Source organism: Hyla sarda, chromosome 7 (genome assembly GCF_029499605.1).
Source record: "Hyla sarda isolate aHylSar1 chromosome 7, aHylSar1.hap1, whole genome shotgun sequence".
Taxonomy (NCBI): Eukaryota; Metazoa; Chordata; class Amphibia; order Anura; family Hylidae; genus Hyla; species Hyla sarda.
Genome location: NC_079195.1, coordinates 81,926,573 through 81,951,735, shown reverse-complemented (window position 1 = coordinate 81,951,735; position 25,163 = coordinate 81,926,573). Strand labels below are relative to the sequence as shown.

Sequence of the window (25,163 nt, the reverse complement as noted above, 5' to 3'; positions counted from 1 at the left end):
ATGGATAATACATGTCCTTTACGGCTCACTGGGTGAATGTGGTTCCTGCACAGCCACAACACCAACTTGGACAGGTCACGCCGCTTACTCCTGTGTGCGACTCCGCTTCCTCATTGTCCACTGTGTCCTAAGCCTCCACTGCCCAGACAAGTCTCAGTGGCTCTTCAGCATACCATGTGTGCAGGGCACGGCGGTTGTCACGCTGTTCTTCACATGGTTTGCCTTGGCGAATGAAATCGCACAGGGGAGGAACTGCTAAAAGTCATTCGTAAAGACATCGGAGCATGGCTTACTCCACCAAAACTGGAATTGGGAACAATGGTGACTGACAACGGGAAGAACATCTTGCATGCGTTGCGACTGGGAAGGCTGAGCCATGCGCCCTGCATGGCACATTGGCACATATGTTCAATCTGGTTGTAAAGCAGTTCCTAAAGTGTTCTCCCCATTTGCAAGACATCCTAACAATGGGAAGGAAACTTTGCCACATGTTGGAATTCCACCCTCCATATGTTAGACCAACTATACGAACAGAGAAAAGCCATCACTGATTTCTTGATGATCCAAGTGGATAGGGGTACTCCCCTGTGTAACTTCAATGTGAACCAGTGGCAGCTCATATGTGACACCTGCCATTTGCTCAGACCCTTTGAGGAAGCCACATTATTAGTAAATTGCCAGGATTACGAGATGAACAACATCATTCCACTGCTTCATTTCGTACAACACGTGTTGGAAACGATGGCTGGTCAGGGCACTGGAGACGTGGTGCCTACATCTCATGGCCACATGAGCCCTGTGGGGGCTGAACAGGAGGGGGAGGGGCACAGTGGAGCACAGTTTAGGTTTCACCAAATGGGCGGTTTTTCTAGTAATCTGACAGGAGAGGAGGAGGAGGAGCTAGAGGGTTATGAGGAAGGCGAGACAGAGGACCCAGACACACTGTGGCAGTATGCAGTGGAGATGGAGGCAGGGAGTCCCTCCGAGTCACTTGCACAAATGGCACGATGCATACTCGCTTGCATAGTGACAGCCGAATTGTCACCATTTGGCAGCGTGATGACTTCTGGATCTCCACCTTATTGGACCCTCGCTACCGTCACAAAATGTGGGCCTTTTTTACACCCACTGAGAGGGAGGACAAAGTGACTTACTACAGAGGCATCCTATGTAGTCAGTTGGCCGATGCCTATCAGCGCCATCGTCCATCCTCTCACAGGTCTGAATCGGGGGCCCCCTGCACTCACCTTCCACTGCCATGGCTGCTGGGGAGGGGTGGGGTGGCAGGAGCCGTACCAGCTCCATCAGCAGCAGCCTGAGTCTACAGTTGCTGATGAGTAGCTTTCTTCACCCGCATAGTGAAGCAACTCATCAGCAGCAGGTACACCTGGAGCAGGACCTTAACCAGCAGGTGGTGGCATACCTTGACATGCCCATGCCAACACATCTTGAAGATCCGCTGGACTTCTAGGCAGCCAAACTTGATTTGTGGCCGCAACTAGCAGAGTTTGCCCTGCCAGTAGTGTGCCATCAGAGTGGGTGTTTAGTGCGGCAGGGGCCATAGTCACCCCAAAGAGAACTTGTCTGTCCATGAAAAATGTGGAGAGACTGACCTTTGGGAAGATGAATCAGGCATGGATCAGCCAGTATTTCCAACCACCAATGCCTGATGCATGAGAGTAGATTGACCATGGTGCCACACCAACAATTCACAAATATGGATAGTGCAAAACATTTTTAAGGCGCTGCTCCCCAATTACAAACATTCCTCCGCATCAGACCTTTTTTCACCCACCTTCGTCACCGGGTACTGGTATTGCCTCCCACTGCACCAATCTGTCACCGGGTCACTTTCAGGACTCCTAATACTGCTGCTGCCACTTCCATGTCTCATTCAGCAACTCTATGGTCTCTTCTCATGCTTCAGCCAACTTCAGGCTGTATCATTCAGCCACTATATGGTCTTCTCATGCTTCACCACCTCCAGGCTGTGTCATTCAGCCGCTATATGGTCTCCTCATGCTTCAGCCACCTCCAGGCTGTGTCATTCAGCCAATATATGGTTTGTTGATGCTGCTGGGCCTGGGCCTAAAAAATTTTTATGGTAGCATTAGCTACCATAAATCTTCAATTTAAATTTCTAGTGTCTACTCATGCTGCTGCCAGCTCCAGGCTGTGTCATTCAGCAACTATATGGTCTCCTCATGCTGCCGCCAACATCTCCACACTGTGTCATTAGGCATGATATGGTCTCCTCATGCTGCCAACACCTCCACGCTGTGTCCTTCAGCCACTTTATGGTCTCCTCATACTGATGCCACCTCCAGGCTCTGTCATTGTGTCGCTCTGCGGTAATCTGCATGTCATACTGAATAACAGTATTATTTCACTATCCCAGCTCACCCTTTATGCGTGTTAGAACAAAGCAAAGCGTTCTACACCCCTATTGAGACTCTCTGTAGTTCAGAAATAGCCGTTTTTAAAATAGATTCACCGCAAATAAATTTGGATCGAACCACATTTTTTCGAAAAATTTGGCGAATTGGCCGAAGCAAATTTTTCTAAAGTTTGCTCATCTCTAGTTATGACTGTATTTATTGGTCATATTTGCTGCTACTTGAGCCGTATTGTGCAATATCATGGATGAAAATGTATCCCCTATCCACAGTTCGGCACATTACCAGGAAATTACTTTCTATTGATTGACAGCCCATATTAAACTATGAAACATTGATACAGAAAGTATATTGAGAAATTATTAGGATATTTTTTATACAAAGACTAATTAGGTAGTAAAACTGGAATATATATATATATATATATATATATATATATATATATATATATATATTATATATATATATATATATATATATATATAATAGGCCCCCTTTAATGTTTCCATTCAATAGCCCAGATTTACTATAGTGAAACCAACAGTTTTTTGTAGGTTTGGGTGCAAGATTTGTGGCACACGGTTGCTGTGCCATCATTTTGTCCCATGTTCGCTAAAAAACAAACCTAAAAGAAAAAAAAAATAAACTAAGTAAACCTACATTGTGGAATTGGTTTAATCAGAAGGGGCATGTTAATGGTTTGTACAACCAAAGCATCCAACTCTAAACTGTTGGTTTTAGGGTCTTTAGAATCTACAAAATAAAACGTTTATCTAAACAGGTCAAATTTTGTAGGGAAGATATTTTACACAGAATAAAAGGTGCAAGGCTCATGCTTTTTATTCAGAATATTTTCTTTTAACTTTTTATCTTTTTTTTCTTTATGGTTATGCTTACCTTTTACATTTCTCTTTTTGATATTACTTTGTTGATATGAAAGTATGTTGTGTTTGAAACTGCTTTGTGGTTAAGTGTGATTCACTTGTTGATGCAGTTTAAAGGGGTATTCCTTGAGTTCCTCTTCTTCAGGGAAGTATTGCTCCAGAACCTTTTAAACTAAATAGAAATGGCTTCTGTTGCATTTCTAGGCTCTTTGCCATGAGGGAAACATGTCTCCATCTTCCCTTACAAGCCAAGTCAGTGTTCAGTGTATGACATAGTCTTATTAATATTTTATTAATGTGCCAAAATTAAACATGCACAATTACTTGGTAATGTGCGTCACTATAATAAATAAAACAGAAGACACACAGTGGGGTTTCCAAAACCCAGAAAAAAGTACTTCCACCTATTGAGTCTATATTGAGATAATGAAAATTGATACAAAATGTTTATTTCATTTTTCATTTTATAATTCATAGTTTTTTTTTTAAAGAAATACTAGGAGGCATGCTTTATAGGAGTACTCCGGGATATAAAAGCTTATGCCCTTAGGATAGGGCATACGTTTTTATATCCCGGAGTACTCCTATAATGCATGCCTCCTAGTATTTCTTAAAAAATATGATCGCGGGAAGTCCAACTGCTGGGACCCTCCCCCACAATCTTATGTACATGGTCCTGGCTCTCTGTCCAAATAGCGCGTGTTGAGCACCACGAAACGGTGGCCGACATGCCCCCTCAATGCAACGCTATGTCAGAGCCAGAGATTGCCCAATGCAGCACTCCGGCTCTCCCATAGAGATGTATTGATGGGGCGTGTAAGTCGCTGCTTCGTGTGGTGGTCGAACATGCCCCCTTCCTGCGAACTGCCGGGGACCGGTATGGGAAATCGCAAGGGGTTCCAGCTGTCTGAATCCCCCGAGATCTGTCACTTACCCCTATCCTTAGGATAGGAGATATGTTTTTATATACTGGAATACTCCTTTAAACCAGTCAGACAGGTGGCTTTAGTCTGTACTACCATTATCCGCACACTATAGCTTAGTGATGCATCTCAGCCTAATGTAGTGGCATATATACGCACTAGCCGCAGTATTTTTAGATACGCTACCTTTAAAACACTTATTGAAATCCACTCCAAACAGCCCAGAATAAGCATATAAAGGTCCACATTTTATCTCTCATAATGCAGTATTAAAGGAGTTATCCAGTTTTGAAAAATGTATCCCCTATCCCCACTGGAATCTCCTGCGAACTCCTGCCCAGCAGCTCGGTTCTTCTCATAAATGAAGCTGCATTGATGACGGCTCGAAGCGGTGGCCAGCACGCCCCCTCTATGCATTTCTATGGGAGAGCCGGAGATACACAAGTGCTGTGGATAGGGTATATGTTTTTTTTTTTAAACTGTACTACTTTAAAATTATATTTCTATCACTGGGTATCCTTTACACAGACAAGTGCTTCCACCCTATTATTTAATATTCATTACACAAGGCAAATGACTATGCCACTGCCACGTTCAAAAGTGTACACAAAAGTATATAAGAAAGACCATTTTTAGATGACTATAACACTGCCATATTATAACATCCATAATATAGCTACAAGACCTGAATCCCTATGGTACTTAGATTTAAAGCGCATCTGTCACCAATAATATGCTTGTGAAGCTGCACACACCGTGCACCAGAGCTTCACAGGCATATTCTAGGCATATATTTATAGTTACACTCAGTTTCTTTATACTTACAAATTCCAGCTTTATAATCCCTTATGGAAGTCAGGCAGATAGTCGGAGAGGCGGAGCCCCAGGTCTGCTCTGCTCTGGGCCGCACCGCCTCTTTCTGCCTACGTCACATAGTTGATGTTACGCCTAGCGCTCCGGGTCCCCGCTCCTCCCCGGAGCGCTCACGGCGCCTTTCTCCCTGCAGCTCCCCGGTCAGCGCTGACCGGGAGCGCTGCCCTGTCATGGCCGTTGGGGATGCGATTCGCACAGCGGGACGCGCCCGCTCGCGAATCGCATCCCAGGTCACTTACCCGTTCCCGTCTCCTGCGGTCATGTGCTGGCGCGCGCGGCTCCGCTCTCTAGGGCGCGCGCGCGCCAGCTCCCTGAGACTTAAAGGGCCAGTGCACCAATGATTGGTGCCTGGCCCAATTAGCTTAATTGGTTCCCATCTGTTTCCTGGCTATATCTAGTCTCCTCCCTTGCACTTCCTTGCCGGATCTTGTTGCCCTAGAGCCTAGTGAAAGCGTTTTTGTGTGTTTATACCCTGTGTACCAGAACTTTGCTATCTCCCCTGACTACGAACCTTGCCGCCTGCCCCCGACCTTCTGCTACGTCCGACTTTGCTTCTGCCTACTCCCTTGTACCTCGCCTATCTTCAGCAGCCAGAGAGGTGAGCCGTTGCTAGTGGATACGACCTGGTCACTACCGCCGCAGCAAGACCATCCCGCTTTGCGGCGGGCTCTGGTGAAAACCTGTAGTGTCTTAGAACCGGTCCACTAGCACGGTCCTCGCTATCCCTCTCTGGCACAGAGGATCCACCTCCTGCCAGCCGGCATCGTGACAGTAGATCCGGCCATGGATCCCGCTGAAGTTCCTCTGCCTGTTGTCGCCGACCTCCCCACACTGGTCGCCCAGCAAGCCCGACAGATTGCCCAACAAGATCACCAGCTGTCGTACTTGACCACCATGACTCAGCAACTCCAGTCGCAGCTACAGCAGATTCAGTCTCAGCTACAGCAGCAGCAACCATCTCCTCCGCCAGCTCCTGCACCTCTTCCGCAGCGAGTGGCCACTCCTAGCCTCCGCCTGTCTTTGCCGGACAAATTTAATGGGGACTCTAAGTTTTGCCGTGGCTTTCTTTCCCAATGTTCCCTGCATCTGGAGATGATGTCGGATCAGTTTCCTACTGAAAGGTCTAATGTGGCTTTCGTAGTCAGCCTTCTGTCTGGAAAAGCCCTGTCATGGGCCACACCGCTCTGGGACCGTGATGACCCCGTCACTGCCTCTGTACACTCCTTCTTCTCGGAAATTCGAAGTGTCTTTGAGGAACCTGCCCGAGCCTCTTCTGCTGAGACTGCCCTGCTGAACCTGGTCCAGGGTAATTCCTCCGTTGGCGAGTACGCCATACAATTCCGTACTCTTGCTTCTGAACTTTCCTGGAATAATGAGGCTCTCTGCGCGACCTTTAAAAAAGGCCTATCCAGCAACATTAAAGATGTTCTGGCCGCACGAGAGACTCCTGCTAGCCTGCATGAACTCATTCATCTAGCCACTCGCATTGACATGCGTTTTTCTGAGAGGCATCAAGAGCTCCGCCAGGAAAAAGACTTAGATCTCTGGCCACCTCTCCCACAGTCTCCACTGCAATCTGCGCCTAGGCCTCCCGCCGAGGAGGCCATGCAAGTGGATCGGTCTCGCCTGACCCTGGAAGAGAGGAATCGCCGTAAGGAAGAGAATCTTTGTTTGTACTGTGCCAGTACTGAACATTTTCTGGTGGATTGCCCAATCCGTCCTCCACGTCTGGGAAACGCACGCTCGCACTCAGCTCTCGTGGGTGTGGCGTCTCTTGATGCCAAGTCGGCTTCTCCACGTCTCACGGTACCTGTTCGGATTTCCACTTCAGCCAGCTCTCCCCTCTCAGCCGTGGCCTGTCTGGACTCTGGAGCTTCTGGGAATTTTATTCGGGAGTCCTTTGTGAATAAATTCCATATTCCGGTGACCCGTCTTGTCAAGCCACTCCGCATCTCCGCGGTCAACGGAGCCAGGTTGGACTGTACCATACGTTTCCGCACGGAGCCCCTTCTTATGAGCATCGGATCTCATCACGAGAGGATTGAACTTTTGGTCCTCCCCAATTGCACCTCGGAAATTCTCCTTGGACTTCCCTGGCTTCAACTTCATTCCCCAACCCTGGATTGGTCCACTGGGGAGATCAAGAGTTGGGGGTCCTCTTGTGCCAAGAACTGTCTAAAACCGGTTCCCAGTAACCCTTGCCGTAACTCTGTGGTTCCTCCTGTATCCGGTCCCCCTAAGGTCATTAAGGACTCTGCCTGCCACAGGAAATGCCCCTCCCCCCCTCCCAGGCAAGCTTCTGTGTCCCCTCATGGCCCTCGTCCTGGTGTCACACTGCCCCGTGCCAGGTCTCGCCCTCTGCCCTCTCTCCCCATTCCTACTCCTGCGGTTCTGCCTGCCGTTGAGGAATCCCTCCTTCCTTTCCCGGTGTCCTCATCCCAGGGGAGGCAGTTACCCGATAAAGAGAAGGGGAGACCTAAGGGGGGGGGTACTGTTACGCCTAGCGCTCCGGGTCCCCGCTCCTCCCCGGAGCGCTCACGGCGCCTTTCTCCCTGCAGCTCCCCGGTCAGCGCTGACCGGGAGCGCTGCCCTGTCATGGCCGTTGGGGATGCGATTCGCACAGCGGGACGCGCCCGCTCGCGAATCGCATCCCAGGTCACTTACCCGTTCCCGTCTCCTGCGGTCATGTGCTGGCGCGCGCGGCTCCGCTCTCTAGGGCGCGCGCGCGCCAGCTCCCTGAGACTTAAAGGGCCAGTGCACCAATGATTGGTGCCTGGCCCAATTAGCTTAATTGGTTCCCATCTGTTTCCTGGCTATATCTAGTCTCCTCCCTTGCACTTCCTTGCCGGATCTTGTTGCCCTAGAGCCTAGTGAAAGCGTTTTTGTGTGTTTATACCCTGTGTACCAGAACTTTGCTATCTCCCCTGACTACGAACCTTGCCGCCTGCCCCCGACCTTCTGCTACGTCCGACTTTGCTTCTGCCTACTCCCTTGTACCTCGCCTATCTTCAGCAGCCAGAGAGGTGAGCCGTTGCTAGTGGATACGACCTGGTCACTACCGCCGCAGCAAGACCATCCCGCTTTGCGGCGGGCTCTGGTGAAAACCTGTAGTGTCTTAGAACCGGTCCACTAGCACGGTCCTCGCTATCCCTCTCTGGCACAGAGGATCCACCTCCTGCCAGCCGGCATCGTGACAGTTGATTGACAGGCAGGGCTTGCCTGTCTGCAGCTTTCCTCCCTGTGTAGCTCTGCTGAACTCTTGCCCTTCCGATCAATCAACTACGCAACAAAGGCCCTGAGCAGAGTGGACCCAGGGCTCTGCCTCTCCGACTGTCTGCCTGACTCCCCTAAGGGCTTATAAAGCTGAAATTTGTAAGTATAAAGAAGCCAAGCATAGCTATAAATATATGCCTAGAATATGCTTGTGAAGCCCTAGTGCACAGTGTGTGCAGCTTCACAAGCATATTCTTGGTGAGAGATGCACTTTAAGTTCTTATGGTTAAGGTCTGTGTCAGAAAGGAGCGACGGTCACACGTGTGTACCATTGCTCCATCTTCACAGGAGAAGCTGATCCCTGTTCCTGAACATTGAAGCGGTATCCCATTGGGCGGACCCCAGTAATCAGATAGTTCATGCCTATCGTTTGGATAAAGAATAACTTATAATGTTAGGACAACCCCAATAATTTCCATCTGCCATTATTCGCATTCTCTTAAGCAGCTGTCAGAAACAGTGCTCGGCTATCTTTGGTGGCACTGTATAGATAGGAGATAGAGAACTTAATGGTGGGACAACCCTTTTAAAACTACTATTATGATAATCTAAGTTTAGTAAAGTTGAAGTTTTTGGCTCTTCATAATCTTGAAGTTGAAAGTATAACATAATATACTGTACTACACATAACACAATTTTAATGTAAAATAGTGATGCCTAATATCTGTAAGGTCTGCAAATATAGACTTCTCCACTCCTTTTACTTTTACTTTTTTGCTAACAAGTCTAAGGAATAGCATGAGTATGGGTGCTTCTGATTAGCTGAGGTGTCATACTAGTTGCATGTTGCCTATTCTATGTTCGTGGTGTTTTATTATGATTATTTTGCTAGCAGTCCATGTTTTATATATTGTGACATGTTTTATTTCCTACATTACAGTTTGGCTGGTGTAATGCAACAGAAAACCTCTGAAGCTGGCAGGTCCCCATGGCAGGACTCGGTGAGAAATGGTAACTTATATAAGCCTTTTCGCTGCCCGCAATGTGGTGAAAATGCACGTTTCAGAAGCTTATCGTCTTTGAGGGCCCATCTGGACTATATGCACACCTATGATGAAAGGTATTTCTGGGGGAAATCGGGGGTAATTTGTTCACTGAAAGAGGTTGATCTGGAAAACTCAAGAGAACCTCTCAATGTAAAGCAGATGGAATCTATTGATGATGCACTTAGTCAGAAAAGCTCATCATCAACTTATTGTGACTTGAAAAATGAGAGCAGGAAAGCCAGCAGTCCTATACAAATCCTATCAGACAAGCCTTCCCCTCTTGTTAAAAGTTCCTTGTCAGACAATTCTACAAAAAATCACTATATCATCGGATATCCCATGACAAGCACTAAATTTCAGCTTGATCCTCAAGAGAAGTCAGTGCTAAATCAACTGACTGAAAATGTGGATAAGAACATAGAAAAGAAAATCGATAATCTCAACAAGGAACTTTGCCAAAAAACTTCTGAACTGCTGGAGGTACGTGCTGCCTTTTTACAACTTTCCCAGAAGAAGCAGGAAGTACAGCGCAGAGAAAGAGCGCTCAGCCGGCAAGTGGATGTTGCGGTGGAACTGATTGCAATTCTTCGTCAGCGACTTACAGAGTCTGAGCAGGAGCTCCAAAGGAAGGAGGAGTAAGTTATTTCTGCTGTAAAAAAAAAGAATGGCTTTTTTTTAAAGGGGTACTTAATTTTAAGATTGAACCCTATGTAAAATCCGCTCAGGGAGGGTGACAAAACCTCCTCTCTTCTTTGCTCCCGCACCGCTAATGGATTACTGAACTAGGTTCCCGGTGTTTGAAGCATCCGTGTTTGGTGATGTGACATGGCCAGTCATCTAATCAGTGGCTGAGGTAGGACATCGCTGTCAGTGGCCGTGTGACGTCACATCACCTAACCTGGACATCGAGAACTGAGTTCCGAAATTCCAGCGGAAGTGAGAAAGGTGTCGCCCATCCCAAGATGTCGCCCATCCCAAGTAGATTTTACATAGGATGAAATGATGGTCTACTTTAAGGTAGAAAGAGATTTATTTATGATATGAGCTGCAGACATTGTCAGGTTACAATACAAAGATATCAAACATACAGTATATTTTATGTAACATACTAGCTGAGTACCCGTCATTGCCCGGTTTTTCCTTCCTAATTCTTGTTGGAGAGGAAAATCAACAAAGGAAGAAGCTTTTGACCTCATATATTGTTGTCATAATCCGTCCCCATATCCCATCCTCATATCCCGACCTAATATCCATATCTCATATCCCATCCTCATATCCTGACCTCAAATCCCGTCCTTATATCCTTTCCTCATATCCCGACCTCATATCCCGTCCTCATATCCTGTCCTCATATCCTGTCCTCATATCCTGACCTCGTATCCCGACCTCATATCCTGTTCTCATATCCCGACCTCATATCCCGTTCTCATATCCCGTCCTGATATCCCGCCCTCGTATCCTGTCCTCATAGCCTGTCCTCATATCCCGTCCTTATGTCCCATCCTCAGGTGAAGGTATTGTAAGCCGAAAATAGAAGGGGACATGGCTTTGTGGGAGTGGGTGTGATTTGCAAGCCAGACCGAAAGGGTATAAAATAAAAGGGGTGGGGCTTAAACAGTGGGCATGTCTTTGGGAGATGGGGTGTGGCATGCGGGGAGGGTGTGGCTTGCAAGCCGGACTGACACATTTACCAGGAGATGCAGAGCAGAGCTTGTGGAGTAAGGTACTGGAAGTCCCATATACGATCATATATTTTTATTTGACATATAAGTGATATGTTTACCAGGTATTATCGAAATATCTCTAGCCATTCATAAGTTATGCTGGAACATACATTTTCCCCAGATTTGCATGAGACTTTGAACAAAACCCAGACCCTCACAAATGGGGGTAGTTAAGGGTTAAATTAACTATCCTTTCTTTTTAGTGGACATGTAAGTAACATGTGACCAAGTATTATCGAAATATCTCCAGCCGTTTGAAAGTTATGCAATAACATATATTTTCCATAGACTTGTATGGGTCATTAAACAAAAATCCCGCCCCTGGCAAATGGGGATAAGTAAGGGTTAAATTACCTACCCTATGTTTGTTGTTGACATATAAGTAACATGTGTACCAAGTTTCATGTTAATATCTTTAGACATTTGGAAGTGATGGTGGAACATAGACACACACACACACACATACACACATAGGCCCTCATTTACTAACAGGATTCCGACTCTTTTTGTCGGGTTTGGCACCTAAATTTGTTCCGTGCGACAGAATGTACAACAGAAAGAACCCGACAGAATATGAATCATATCAATGAGTGGAAAAAAAAACCTACAAAATTGTCGTTGTTTTGGGGAAAAGGGGTGTGTTCCCTACATTTCATCCAAAATCACTCATCTTTTCTGAAAACCACTCCAAAAATAAAGGGAATTTTTTGGGAAGAAAACTGTACACTTTAACCCCTTAAGGACTCAGCCCATTTTGGCCTTAAGGACTCAGACAATTTAATTTTTACATTTTCATTTTTTCCTCCTCGCCTTCTAAAAATCATAACTCTTTTATATTTTCATCCACAGACTAGTATGAGGGCTTGTTTTTTGCGCGACCAGTTGTCCTTTGTAATGACATCACTCATTATATCATAAAGTGTATGGCGCAACCAAAAAACACTATTTTTGTGGGGAAATTAAAACGAAAAACGCAATTTTGCTAATTTTGGAAGGTTTTGTTTTCACGCCGTACAATTTATGGTAAAAATGACATGTGTTCTTTATTCTGAGGGTCAATACGATTAAAATGATACCCATTATTATATACTTTTATATTATTGTTGCGCTTAAAAAAAATCACAAACTTTTTAACCAAATTAGTACGTTTATAATCCATTTATTTTGATGACCTCTAACTTTTTTATTTTTCCGTATAAGTGGCGGTATGGGGGCTCATTTTTTGCGCCATGATCTGTACTTTTTTTTGATACCACATTTGCATATAAAAAACTTTTAATACATTTTTAATAATTTTTTTTTTAATAAAATGTATTAAAAAAGTAGGAATTTTGGACCTTTTTTTTTTTTTCGTTCACGCCGTTCACCGTACGGGATCATTAACATTTTATTTTAATAGTTCGGAAATTTACGCACGTGGCAATACCAAATATGTCTATAAAAAACGTTTTTTTGGGGGGTAAAATAGGAAAAAACGGACGTTTTACTTTTTTATTGGGGGAGGGGATTTTTCACTTTTTTTTTTTACTTTTACATTTTTTTTACATTTTTTCTTACACTTGAATAGTCCCCATAGGGAACTATTCATAGCAATAACATGATTGCCAATACTGATCTGTTCTATGTATAGGACATAGAACAGATCAGTATTATCGGTCATCTTCTGCTCTGGTCTGCTCGATCACAGACCAGAGCAGGAGACGCCGGGAGCCGGACGGAGGAAGGAGAGGGGACCTCCGTCCGGCGTTATGAATGATCCCGCAGCAGCGCTGCGGGCGATCCGATCGTTCATTTAAATCGCGCACTGCCGCAGATGCCGGGATCTGTATTGATCCCGGCACCTGAGGGGTTAATGGCGGACGCCCGCGAGATCGCGGGCGTCGGCCATTGCCGGCGGGTCCCTGGCTGCGATCAGCAGCCGCGCATGACACGGGCATCGCTCCGATGCCCGCGGTTATGCACAGGACGTAAATGTACGTCCTGGTGCGTTAAGTACCACCTCACCAGGACGTACATTTACGTCCTGCGTCCTTAAGGGGTTAAAGGATGTAGAAAGTTTCAGAAAGTGTAGTAAATTAAGATTGTATAGTGGAGGGCAGCACACCACAAAAGAAGGATTCTGGTGCAAGCAGCAGGATGGACCCTGGTCACTGGTCCCAAATGTAGACAAGCAAAAGACGGCTGCAGCACTCAAAAATTGTGAAAAAATGTAACACTGATTGTAATTGAGTACCACAGACGGTATATACTGGTTTGTTCAGTAACTCTGTATGCTTGAAAAAGGCTGCACTGGCAGCTGAAACGTTGCATCTGTGTATTTCCTAATGGATTAAAGCTACCACATTTTTTCGCTATTTTTGAGTGCTGAGTGCTGCAGCCGTCTTTTGCTTATATATATATATATATATATATATATATATATATATATATATATACACTCATTTTAATACATCTATATATATGTGTGTATATATACATATATGTATAAAAAAATAGATTATTTTATAAAATTTATTAATATCTCTCTCTCTCTATATATATGTATATTTCTATACATATATATTTTCACAAATAATTTTTTTTTCTTTTCCCAGTTTTTATTTTAAAAATCTGTCGCACTGCGACATAATTTTCATTGCGACAGATTTATGCATGCGCTAGATTTTAATGTGTGACAGTATTAACCCTGCAACAGATTTTACCATGCGACAGATGAACCCTGCGATATAAATTACTGTGCAACAGATTTTTTCCCTGCTAAAAAGATCGGGAAAAGTGCGACAGATTAGTAAATACCAAGAGAAAAAAGGTCGGAAAAGAAAAAGTCAAACACAAACCGACACTCCACTCTTAGTAAATGAGGGCCATTGAATTTTATGTATAGATAAGATGATGATATTGTTCCCGGGCTCAAGTGTCAATGAAAAAGGACCAAGCTGCTTAAGAGTCACGGCATCGCTTAGAATTTGGAGTCAGGGCTTAGTGCCCTCTACATCAGTCAACCAGGGCAGGGAAGAAGGGCATTCCAGGAGGCAAATGAAATAAAAGAGAATCAGCTCATATTTATGTTACAAGCTGCAGACACCATCAGATAGGTGACAGGGTAGGAATGTCAAATATACTTTTGTAAGTATTAATCAGTGCTGGGGCTCTTAAAGGGTTTATCCAGTAATAGAAATACAGAGATAATTTCTTTCAAAAACCTCTCCCTGTCTGTCTCCTCATTGGGTGCGGTTCTGCAGCTCAGTTCTATTGAAGTAAATGTAGCCAAATTGTAACACCACAAACCACATGGGGACAGACGTGGTGCTATTTTTGAAATAAATTTGCTCTGTTTTTTTAATTCCTGGATAACCCTTTTAAGCAGCTCGACCCTGCCTAAAGGAGAAGATCATCATTTTAGAGGTTGTGGCAAACCCATTAATACTGACTAAGGTATGTTTAAAGTGTACCTGTCATCAACAAAAACTTTTGATATAATGTAGATAATACCATTTAATGTATATTTGTAATATATATTGGTTAAAAAATGTATATATTTTTATCCCTGCAGCTATTGCATGTCTGTCTCTATGAGGAGTCCAAATACAGGAAGTGGGGGTGGACAAGCAGGACTCTGTGCACTAAGAATAAGCAGGACAGTGTTCTTTGAGGCTCTATAACATGCTCCTGACTCAAACATCAGGATGACTGACAAGCCAGGAGCCTGCACGGATCCCTGCTTGTCCTGTCCTCACTTCCTTACTCCTTATAGAGACACACATGCAAGTGCTGCAGGGACAGCATTTTTGTCACCCAAAAATATAAACAATTTTTAACCAATGTATATTACAATTATACATATAATGGTAGTATCTACATTATATAAAAAGATTTTGTTGATGACAGGTACACTTTAATATTATTACCCTGTCACCTATCTGATGGTGTCTTCTAACATAAATATGAGCTAACCGATTCTCTTTAACTTCTTTCTTGCTTTGCTCTAAATCATAAATATTTGGTGTGTTCCCCCTTTGCCTTCAAAGCGACATCAGTTCTTCTAGGTACACGTCCAGCTTTTGAATGAACTTGGTAGGGAGGTTGTTTCCAACATCTTGGAGAAATAAGCACAGATCTTGTGTAGGCTTACTCAAAACCTTATGACTTTTCATGTAATCCAGGAGAGACTCAATGATGTTTAGTTCAGGGTTCTGTGGGGGCCATATCATGATTACCAGGACTACTTGTTCTTCTTTATGTTCAAGATAGTGATTTTGTCAATCAGATGCAATCTTAGGCCTCTTTCACATTGCCATTAGGCTCCGTTATGTAGCTCCGTTGGCAATTCCATCCAGTTTGGTGGAGAAAAAAATTGTTTATACACAATATTTTTACTCCAGTAAACTACCGGATCTCTGATGGACCCTATTCAAGTGAATAGGGTCCGTCCTGAATGAGACGGATGCAAATGGTAATGGGAACATAGCCTAACTTTGCAGACTTTTTTCCATACCTGCCTAAAACTTTTGCACAACATTATACATGTATAATATTGAGGACAAATTAAAGCAAGAAGTCCAATAATCTAGCAGAGAACATAGAGGTCTCTTAATTTCTGTGCTGAAGGTCCCATTGTCACATTAAAGTCAATTGGAGCTTTAGAGCTGTATTGATTATGTATTTGTATTGATTATTTATATGAAAAAGATAAACATACTTGTTCAGTTTACATATAGGTGGTTTTAATGTTCTCAATTCAGAAACTCTGTCTAGGCCAATCTAATCTTTTCCTACATATCCTTTCTCCTTCTATCCTTATCCTTCTAAACATTTAATCCCAGATTAAACCATTCATCTTCTAGAGTAAACACCAGGCTACTTGGTGATTATTTAAATTATTGCAGGTCCATGGTGTGCAAAGCCATAACATAGAGGTACACTGGTCGGGTTGGGATATTCAAAGAAATTAGCGCCATTTTATTTATTTTTTTTGCTTTAGCTGCTCCACATTTACTTAAACACCTGACCAAACCTTAATTTGTCCTTCTATGAGAAGAAAAGGGGTCATCCATAGCCAAACTCTTCTTGTAGTTGCTTTTCTTTCACAACAGTAGGGTCAACACTCCAAATCCAACATGCCCAACCCTTCTCTCCACTGTTGAGTGAGAGTCGGGAGGCTGCCATACACTTTAGGCAGCCAGTTGAACCTGCCTGCGAGTTCAGCTGACTTTTTTTCTAAGGTGTATGGGCACCATTAGAACAGAAGATCATACTCTAACACTGGGCCCCAATGCTACAATTGTTTCTGTATGTGCAGTTAGTGTGTATCTGCAGTTAGTGTGTGGCTTCTAAGATGTGGCTGTGTTTTAACAGAGAATATTGCTATAAAGACAACTTAAAAGGTAAAATTCTATATTCTATTGGAACTATTAAGCTTTAATGAACACTATATATAACCATCAAGTTTCCTAAAGTTTTTCCCCTATTTCACATATTGCAGTATATAAGTAGAAGAGGGACTTTGAAGATCAAATCTAAACTAAACCCTTAAAGGAGAAATGTGGCACAAAACATTTAACTTTCCCTGTGCCCGGGCTGCAAAAACTAAAAAAAACTACTTTAACTCACCTTCCTACGTTCCCCCATTTCGCCGGTATCGAGGTCCCATTCCTCCGGCACGGCTCGGCTCCCTGCTTCTTAGGCTCGGAATGCCACACACTGGGCTATTTACATACAGTGTGCTCATCATATCACCGCCGGAGGCGGGACATCGCTGCGGCCGGCGATAAGCTGACTGCAGTGTGATGTTCCGAGCCTAAGAAACAGGGAGCCGAGCAGAGCCAGAGGAACAGGACACCAATACCGGCACAACGAGGGAATGTAGGAAGGTGAGTTAAAGTTTGCTTTTTTTTGCAGCCCAGGCACAGGGAAAGTTAAACATTTTGTGCCGCATTTCTCCTTTAAGACTCACATTTTCAGATGTTGGTATTACAACATCTGAAATTTGGTACATCTGAAATAATTTTTTTGTGTGAATTACTTATTTAAGCAAACAAACATTTCTATCAAAATGTTTTTATTTTTTTATTTTATTAAGCACAGGTGACCTTTGTATGTAATAAAATAATAATTACCTTTTAATATTTATTTTATGTAATAAAAAAAAATATTGGGCGTTTTATCTTGTGGTCTTGTGCCTTTAACTTCCTGTCTGCTCAATCTGTTAACCCTGATTTGCTTTCTTTGTCGGATCATTCTTTGTCAGACCAGGGCAGAGTTGGATGTGGTATCTTATTTAGAGCACTGCACCTCCCCAGAAGCTGACCATCTTGTAGCATACCGGTAATGCAAATTGCCTTGAAGGTTTCTTATACTACTAATAAAATGCAATGTACCTCAGGGGGCTCCTGTATGTAAAAGAAGCCCCCCCCCCAAGGTGCAGTAAATTAATGCTGTTAAAAATGAGAAAGTTGGGTTATAACTTAGCTGTTATAAGCAAGCTGTTAGTTCCCGTGGGTCACCGTAATGTTGACACAAACTTTGCATATATAAATAACACAAAGGAATATAATCCATTTTGTAATATAGACAAAAATGCTTTTTGCTTTTGCTATCAAACTTTTTCCCTCTCTGCCCTCCCTCCTCCTGCTGCTCAAATCGTCTCTGAAAATCACTTCAGCTTTGTCCTGTGTCTACAAGACAAGCCATACAAATCTATAGAGGGTGGAGGAAGGAACATTGCCTCCAGCTTTTTTCTCCTACAAATCTTTCACTTTCTGTGCCATTGTCTGTCAAGGCCTTGTTTATCTGGCCTATGAAAAGAACAAAAGAGCTGTAATTCTGTCCTTCCACTTCTACACGCAATGAGGTAGCCTAGCAGCAGCAAACTGATCATAATATCCCCTCAAGGACAATGGACGTAAATAAACGTCCTGATGCCATGGTACTTAAGGCACCAGGGCGTACATATACAACCTGTACATGAAGCAACCATAGGAGCTACAATCGCTTTATGCATGGCGTGTCCTGGATGCTATCAGCAGCCGGGGACCCACTGGTAATGGCGGACATCAGCGATCACACTGATGCCCGCCATTAACCCTTCAGATGCCTTTATCAATACTGATCACAGAATCTGAAGCATATCAGGGCCTTTGTAAAACTCATCTGACCACCTGCGGCACGACTCTGGGGGGTCCGATGAGCTGTGAAGGTGGCTGGAGGTCTTCTCATCTGCTCCACACCACTCCTCTGCATTCTGCTTCTTTAGTCTGCCTTTCAGCAGACCAGAAAAGTAAGTATTAGATAATACTTATCAGTGCTATGCCTAGGCATAACAATGTTCAGTATTAGCAATTAGTGTTGAGCGAGCTGAGCCTGGAGAATCCAATTTTGCGCTTTGCTTGGCTCACCAAGCTCTAGAGCTTTTACTGTTTCAGTTTGTGCGAACTTTTAAAATGGTGAAAATATATAAAAAGCATGGTGTTTTGGCACCCAAAGAAAGAGTCAGGAGCAGGGGGCGGTGGCATGACGTCAAGGTGACCAGCATATCACATGATAACCTAGGTTATCATATGATTTGCTGGTTTACTATAGCCCTAACCAGCCATTTGGATTGACACACAGGTCCCAGCACATGCGCCATTCATTTCTTCTAACGTGCACGCCGCTGCGTATAATGCTTGCGAGTGCTCGCTCCCTCAGCTCCCGCTGCCATCTTTCTACTCAGGGCGCCTACGCAGTGCGCCCTGAGTAGAGAGACGCGGAGAGAGAGAGCGCTTGCAATCATTATACGCAGCTGCATGCACGTTAGAAGAAGTGAACGGCGCATGCGCTGGGACCTGTGTGTCCATCCCAAAGAGTCCCAGCACTGAATTACAGTCAGTGGGGCATTGCGGACCTCAAGCCACGCCTACCCGACTGTCCGTAGCTTTCATAAAAAGCCTTTTTTAGGGTAATAAAAGCCGGGAACTATTAGGTAGAAAGGTTGTTATACAAACCACCTGCACGCAGTACACATGCTGTGTGCAGGTTATTGCAGTAAAAGTTCATGACAGTTGCGCTTTAAAGTCAATTCAGCTGCTTCTCTGCTGCTACCTCCAACAAGACCTGAACCACCTGGCCAAATTAATCAAAACATACTTTTTCTATCTCCTGCTGTCCACTGGCTACTACCAATGCCACTAGTCCGCCATCACCCTTGCTGTTGCTGCAACCTCCAGCCAAGCCTTGAAACCCCACGCATACACGGGAAGAACATTTAACGTCAATTCAGATGCCTCCAGTCCCTCTAGTCCAGCCTCTCCCTTGATGCTGCTGCTACCACCAGCCAGGCATGGGCCGCCTGGTCAAATTTTACAAAATACAAATTTTTCTACCTCCTACATTCCACTATCTACTACTAATTCCACTTGTCCACCGTCACCCTTGCTGCTGCTGCTACATCCAGCCAGGCTTGGGCCGCCTGGCCAGATTAACAAAAAAAATATTTTTTCTACCTCCTGCTTTGCTGTGGCTACTAATAGTCCCTCTAGTCCACCATCACCCTTGCTGCTGGTAGTTTCAACTAGGCCTACACATACATAACCCATGATCTCCAAAAAAGGATCACTCTATTTACTGTTTACTTGACAAAAAACTGTTGCTACTCTCAAAAAGGGGACATTTTTGGAATCCACTACAAAATCCTTGCCATCTTCTTTGCTTGACAGACTAAAATGATATTGCTACTCCCAAAAAAGGGAAATTTTTTGAATTTTTGACAAATTCTTGCCATTTTCTTTGCTTAAACCTGTAGTAGACATAGAAAAAAGAAAGAGACAGCACCTCGTGGGTTACCCTTAGACAGTGAGGACCCTAGATATGGGTCTGAGAGAAGCACACAGAGTTCAGACTGTGTGGCCACTCACCTTGTTGAGTAGAAAAATGTGCATATCACCCATATACCTGTTCAATGCAGTACACGGAAAGTAGAAAAGAACCATTCAATCATAGGCGCTGCTTCATCCAAATCAAATTCCAGATAATACCGAAGGTTGAACCCAAATAGATTTCTTTATTAAAATAACAAAAAGTATGCACAAACAGGATAATAATAGGATAATCTATTTGGATTCACCCTTCGGTATTATCTGGAATTTGATTTGGATGAAACAGCGCCTATGATTGAATGGTCCTTTTCTACTTTCCGTGTACTATCTTCTTCGCTTGGGAGACTAGAAAACTGTTGCTACTCCCAAAAAGGGGACATTTTTTGAACCCTCGACAAAATCCCTGCCATCTTCTTTGCTTTGCAGACTAGAAAACTATTGCTACTTCCAAGATGTGGAATTTTTTTGAACCCTCAACAAAATCCTGGCCATCTTATTCGCTAGGCAAACTAAAAAAGCCGTTGTTACTTCCAAAAAGGAAACATTTTTGGAACCCTTGACAAAATCGATGCCTCTTTGAGATTTGCTATCCCTTACCTACAGCGCCAAAATGGTCTACCTCTACAGCGCCTCAGTTGCTACATTCCAACATTTTATATCTCTATAGGTGAGTCCTATAAAATTCAACAGGAGTTCCCTGCCCCACTTACTGAACATGAAGACAGCAATGAATTATGCATTGCTGAAATACCTCTAAAGACTTGCTGGGAAAAGTGTTCTGTGCCCAGCTTAGCATGTCTTTCCGACCTGAACCAAGTAAGCCAGTGATGCTTTATGCATCGATGACTTACATGGAATTATAACCAAGGTTTGGTGCATTCAAGGTGGCAGCATACCTACTGTGTCCCTGTTCCTGTTTTTATGGTGCTTTACTAAAATAGTTTAAGGTGCCATGGAAAGTATTTAGGAGGAGCATGGACCCAAAGACAGGTGTCCCTGTTCCATGCAATGCACATTACGCTGATTGCATAGCATGCTTTGTGACAGATACAGTTGGCATTGGCTACCTCTACTGTATGTGTACAAAAGAGAAGCTTTTTCAAGGTCCTGCACAGTGCACTAGATAAAGGAAAGGTAGCCAACCTTACCCAGTATCCAAAGAAGCAGCAGAAGCAGCTTATGCTGACATAAGTTGATAACTCATGTAGCTGCAGAGGGAGCTACCAGCCATCAATGAGTACATGCACCTAAAAAGGGAACTCCAGCACAAAGGCTCTTATCCCCTATCTTCAGGATGGGGATAAGTCTCTGATAGTGTGGGGTCTGACTGCTGGGCCCCCTGCCATCTGCTGCCCAGCAACCTGGCTCTCCTCATGCACGGAGCGTCCTCTGCTCTCTGCACGGAATTATTGTCCACCACTGCACGAAGCAGGGGCCAACATGCCTCCTCCATGTATCTCTATGGTGAAGTAGAATAAAAGAAAAAAGGCAGGAGGATGGCGTCTCATGTAATTCTGTGGATAAGGGTGTGTTAGCAAGAAGTGTAGGCTTGTCTCTTACCTTCTAACCCCCTTGGGTGCATGCATATCACCCCAATATAGGGGTACTGTAGAGGCGGGGATCTGCAGCCCGTCAGTGCAAATGCTGGTATCCTTGGCAGGAAATGAAAAAAAATGCACTGAATGGTGGTGAATCCATGGTGGTCACATACAGAACGCAAAGTTCCGATGTAATAATAAAGCATCAATCCTTTTATTGATACTTAAATAAAACAATAAAATGGCAATACCACATTTCGAGGGCAAAATCCCTCTTCCTCAGATTGGCATACCTGTCAATCTGCCAATCTGAGAAAGAGTGAATATAAAAAGACAAAAAGACAGGTGCACTCCTAGTGCAGACAGTTTTATCGTTTAGGCTTCAATGTGCGCAAAAAATGGGAGGCTTACCGGATAACGTTGTGCTTAGAGCACAACACCTCTGCAGGCATATAGAATCGCAAGTGAAGTGGAGGTCAGCAGCCACGGGTTTCCTTTCCAGGTCCCTCTCGGTCGGCTGGATAATTGATGAGCAGTGGTGGATATAATCCAGGAAAAATAGGAATTACCATTGGGCGCTTCTCCTCCTAGGACATACATAGGCAGCAGTCCATGTAGGGTTAACAGAGTATCTTTAGTTGCAAATAAAGATACTCTGTTAACCCTACATGGACTGCTGCCTATGTATGTCCTAGGAGGAGAAGCGCCCGATGGTAATTCCTATTTTTCCTGGATTATATCCACCACTGCTCATCAATCTGAGAAAGAGGGATTAAGTATCAATAAAAGGATTGATGCTTTACTATTACATCTGAACTTTGCATTCTGTATGTGACCACCACCAATTCAGCAACATTCAGTGCATTTTTCTTCATTTCTTCATGTATCTCTATGGGAAGAGGTCCATGAATTTAGAAGAGTCATAAAGGGGATAAGAACTTATGTTCCGGAGTTCCCTTTTAAGTAGTACAGCACCTACTGATTGACTCTATTTGATCCCAACGTCATTTACAGGTGTTTTTCCAATTAAATGCAAATGCTTAGTTGCTGGAACTTCCAGCCAATTCTATCTATCACAGAACAGCCCTGTCCCATCAGTTCATTGTAAATGTGGTTTTGGGGTACAATAACCCAGATCAGTCCATTGTAAGCTAAAAAATGTTGTAACCTGAGGCTATTGTAGCCTAGGGGCCCCTTTTATTTGGAAAAGTATTACAATGTATTTACCTATAAAGGTTGAGTACATTCACAAATACAATATGAAATATAATATGAAAAACTAATTCTTTCAGAATACATTGCAGAACAGACCCTTTTATTAAAGTAGCTTGACTCGGATGTTCGGGGCGTGTCTACTAAAATAGTGCTTACTGGTTCCAGTATGAACGGTCAGATTTGTAATTTAGCTCTGGGCTCATACAAGAAAAGCTATCAATTACTGTGAGTGGGTGGGTGTTGGTTGCAATAGGCTGGATATATAGGCCTTTTTTACATACATTTTTTTCTTACAGGGAAGTAGTTTCTATTAACCACTTTCTGGAAGCTGCTGCTGAAAAGGAGTTCCGTGGGAAAAGGAGGCTTCAACAATTTATTGAGAACCTTCTTCAACGAGTAGAACTAGCAGAAAAACAGTTGGAATTTTATCAGAATCGGCAGATCAAAAATAGTCAGCATAGTCCTGAGGAAGGCATGGTAAGACAGTACCAGTTATGTTTCCCTGGGGTTCAAATATTTTCTTAAATTGGCTAACACCTATCCATTGGGATAGATTTATCAATACCAGCACACTGTTCCTCTTCTATCCATGCACCATACACAAACTGAAACACCATGGAGGAGAAAAAATGTCACGTAGAAAAAGTGAATCAATTCTTTGGTTGTTAAAAGGGGTACGCCCTTTCCCATAGACATGAATGGAGGGGGCGTGGCATGTTGGCATGATGGACGTGCTATGACGGCACGACCACTGTCACAGGAACCCGGCATTTGTTTAAAACATAAGGTGCTGTGAGTGATCTCGGGGGCCCCAACAGTGGGACCCCCGTGATCAGACATCTTATCTCCTATCCTTTTGATAGGGAATAAGATGTCTAGCAGTGGAGTACCCCTTTAAGGATTTCACCGAGCACCATGTAACTGTTTGCAGCTGCTGGGACAATAAACCATTATGGGGCTACAGTCCGAGCTGAACTCATGCTTTTCCAACAGTGGTAATTCACCTACTACACATGCAAATTATTTCGGCTACTATAGAAACAGATTTAAAGGGGTTATCCAGGAAAAAAAACATTTTTATGTATATATCAACTGGCTCCAGAAAGTTAAAAAGATTTGTAAATGACTTCTATTAAAACATCTTAATCCTTTCAGTATTTATGAGCTGCAGAAGTTGAGTTGTTCTTTTCTGTCTAAGTGCTCTCTAATGACACCTGTCTCGGGAACTGTCCACAGTAGAATCAAATCCCCATAGCAAACCTATTCTGCTCTGTGCAGTTCCCGAGACAAGCAGAGATGTCAGCAGAGAGCACTGTTGCCAGACAGAAAAGAACAACTCAACTTCAGCAGCTGATAATTATTGGAAGGATTAAAAATCTTTTAATAGAAGTAATTTACAAATCTGTCTAACTTTCTGGAGCCAGTTGATGTATAAAAAAAAAAGTTTTTTTCCTGGAATACCCCTTTGACAGATCCTACAAACTGCAGATGGTTTTCACATTTTTTCATCCATGCTTTTCTTACAGTTTTGTGCTGTTATGGTTTTTTCTCCATTGACTTTTGAGCTTTTTCACAGAAACGATTCTTGAGACAAGATACCGCCCCATGGTAATGCAACGTAACCTACCATAAAGACAGTTTATTTTGGAAACATGGACAGAAGAGGTGCAGGAACTTATGCATACCTCAAATGAGCAGCCTAGTATATAGCTGCTATGCAGTTTTACATAATTTATATGCATGCTTGGTCAAGCATGCCTAATCATAATAAGAGGGAATTTAGCCATCTCATACCCCATCAGCTATTAGCTTATCTACCTTGGGAACCAAGGAACAGGCATGTTAAAAAAATAAATAAATAAATACAGCATACTGGACAACAACTGGGATATTTAGCGGCTACAAACTGCTGCCATTGTTAGCTATTAGAACAAGGAGACACAGGGTACTTTTTCATATATCCGTCTGTGCTGGCATAACATAGAAAAATGCTTTTATTCTCTGGTGTAAAGTATCAAAGAGGTGTTCCAAAGCCCCTGAATTGCTAAAGACTGGAATGCCTCCCTTCCATCCCTGCTTGATTGACAGTCAGCTGGAAGCCGAGCCTTGTTTCCAAATTGTGCATGCAAACTGTGTACTGGTGCGGGATTCTGAATAATGCTCAGCTTCTATCTGGGACAGGAATTGGTGCAAGAATGAGAAGGCATCCCATCCCTCAGAACTTCAGGAGCTTGGGAACACCTCTTTGACTCTTTGCAGCAGAGAATGAAAGCATTTCTCTATATTATGAAAGCACGGACAGATTTATCAAAGGTACCATGTGTTTCCTTGTCCCAACAGCTATCTAACAGTGTCAGAAGTTTGGAACATGAATTGAAGCTGACAGATTCCTTTTAATCATGGGACAAACCAATTTAACCATATAGTTTCTCATGATGTCTTACTATTAATGTTGATTTTTCTAATAAATTATCATGTGTGTATATAACCTTTCTTATC

The 25,163-nt window shown here is 43.5% G+C and overlaps 1 protein-coding gene across 2 annotated transcripts in view; it reads left to right on the top strand.

Moving 5' to 3' along the window:
• ZNF365 (zinc finger protein 365) overlaps positions 1–25,163 on the top strand; it is a 77,174-nt gene that overhangs the window by 21,664 nt on the left and 30,347 nt on the right. For both annotated transcript variants that reach the window (XM_056529833.1, XM_056529832.1), the window contains exons 2-3: positions 9,230–9,970; positions 22,961–23,141. In XM_056529833.1, coding sequence (XP_056385808.1) covers positions 9,243–9,970; positions 22,961–23,141 — 909 coding nt within the window. In that variant the 5' untranslated portion in view covers positions 9,230–9,242. The remainder of the gene's footprint in view (positions 1–9,229; positions 9,971–22,960; positions 23,142–25,163) is intronic.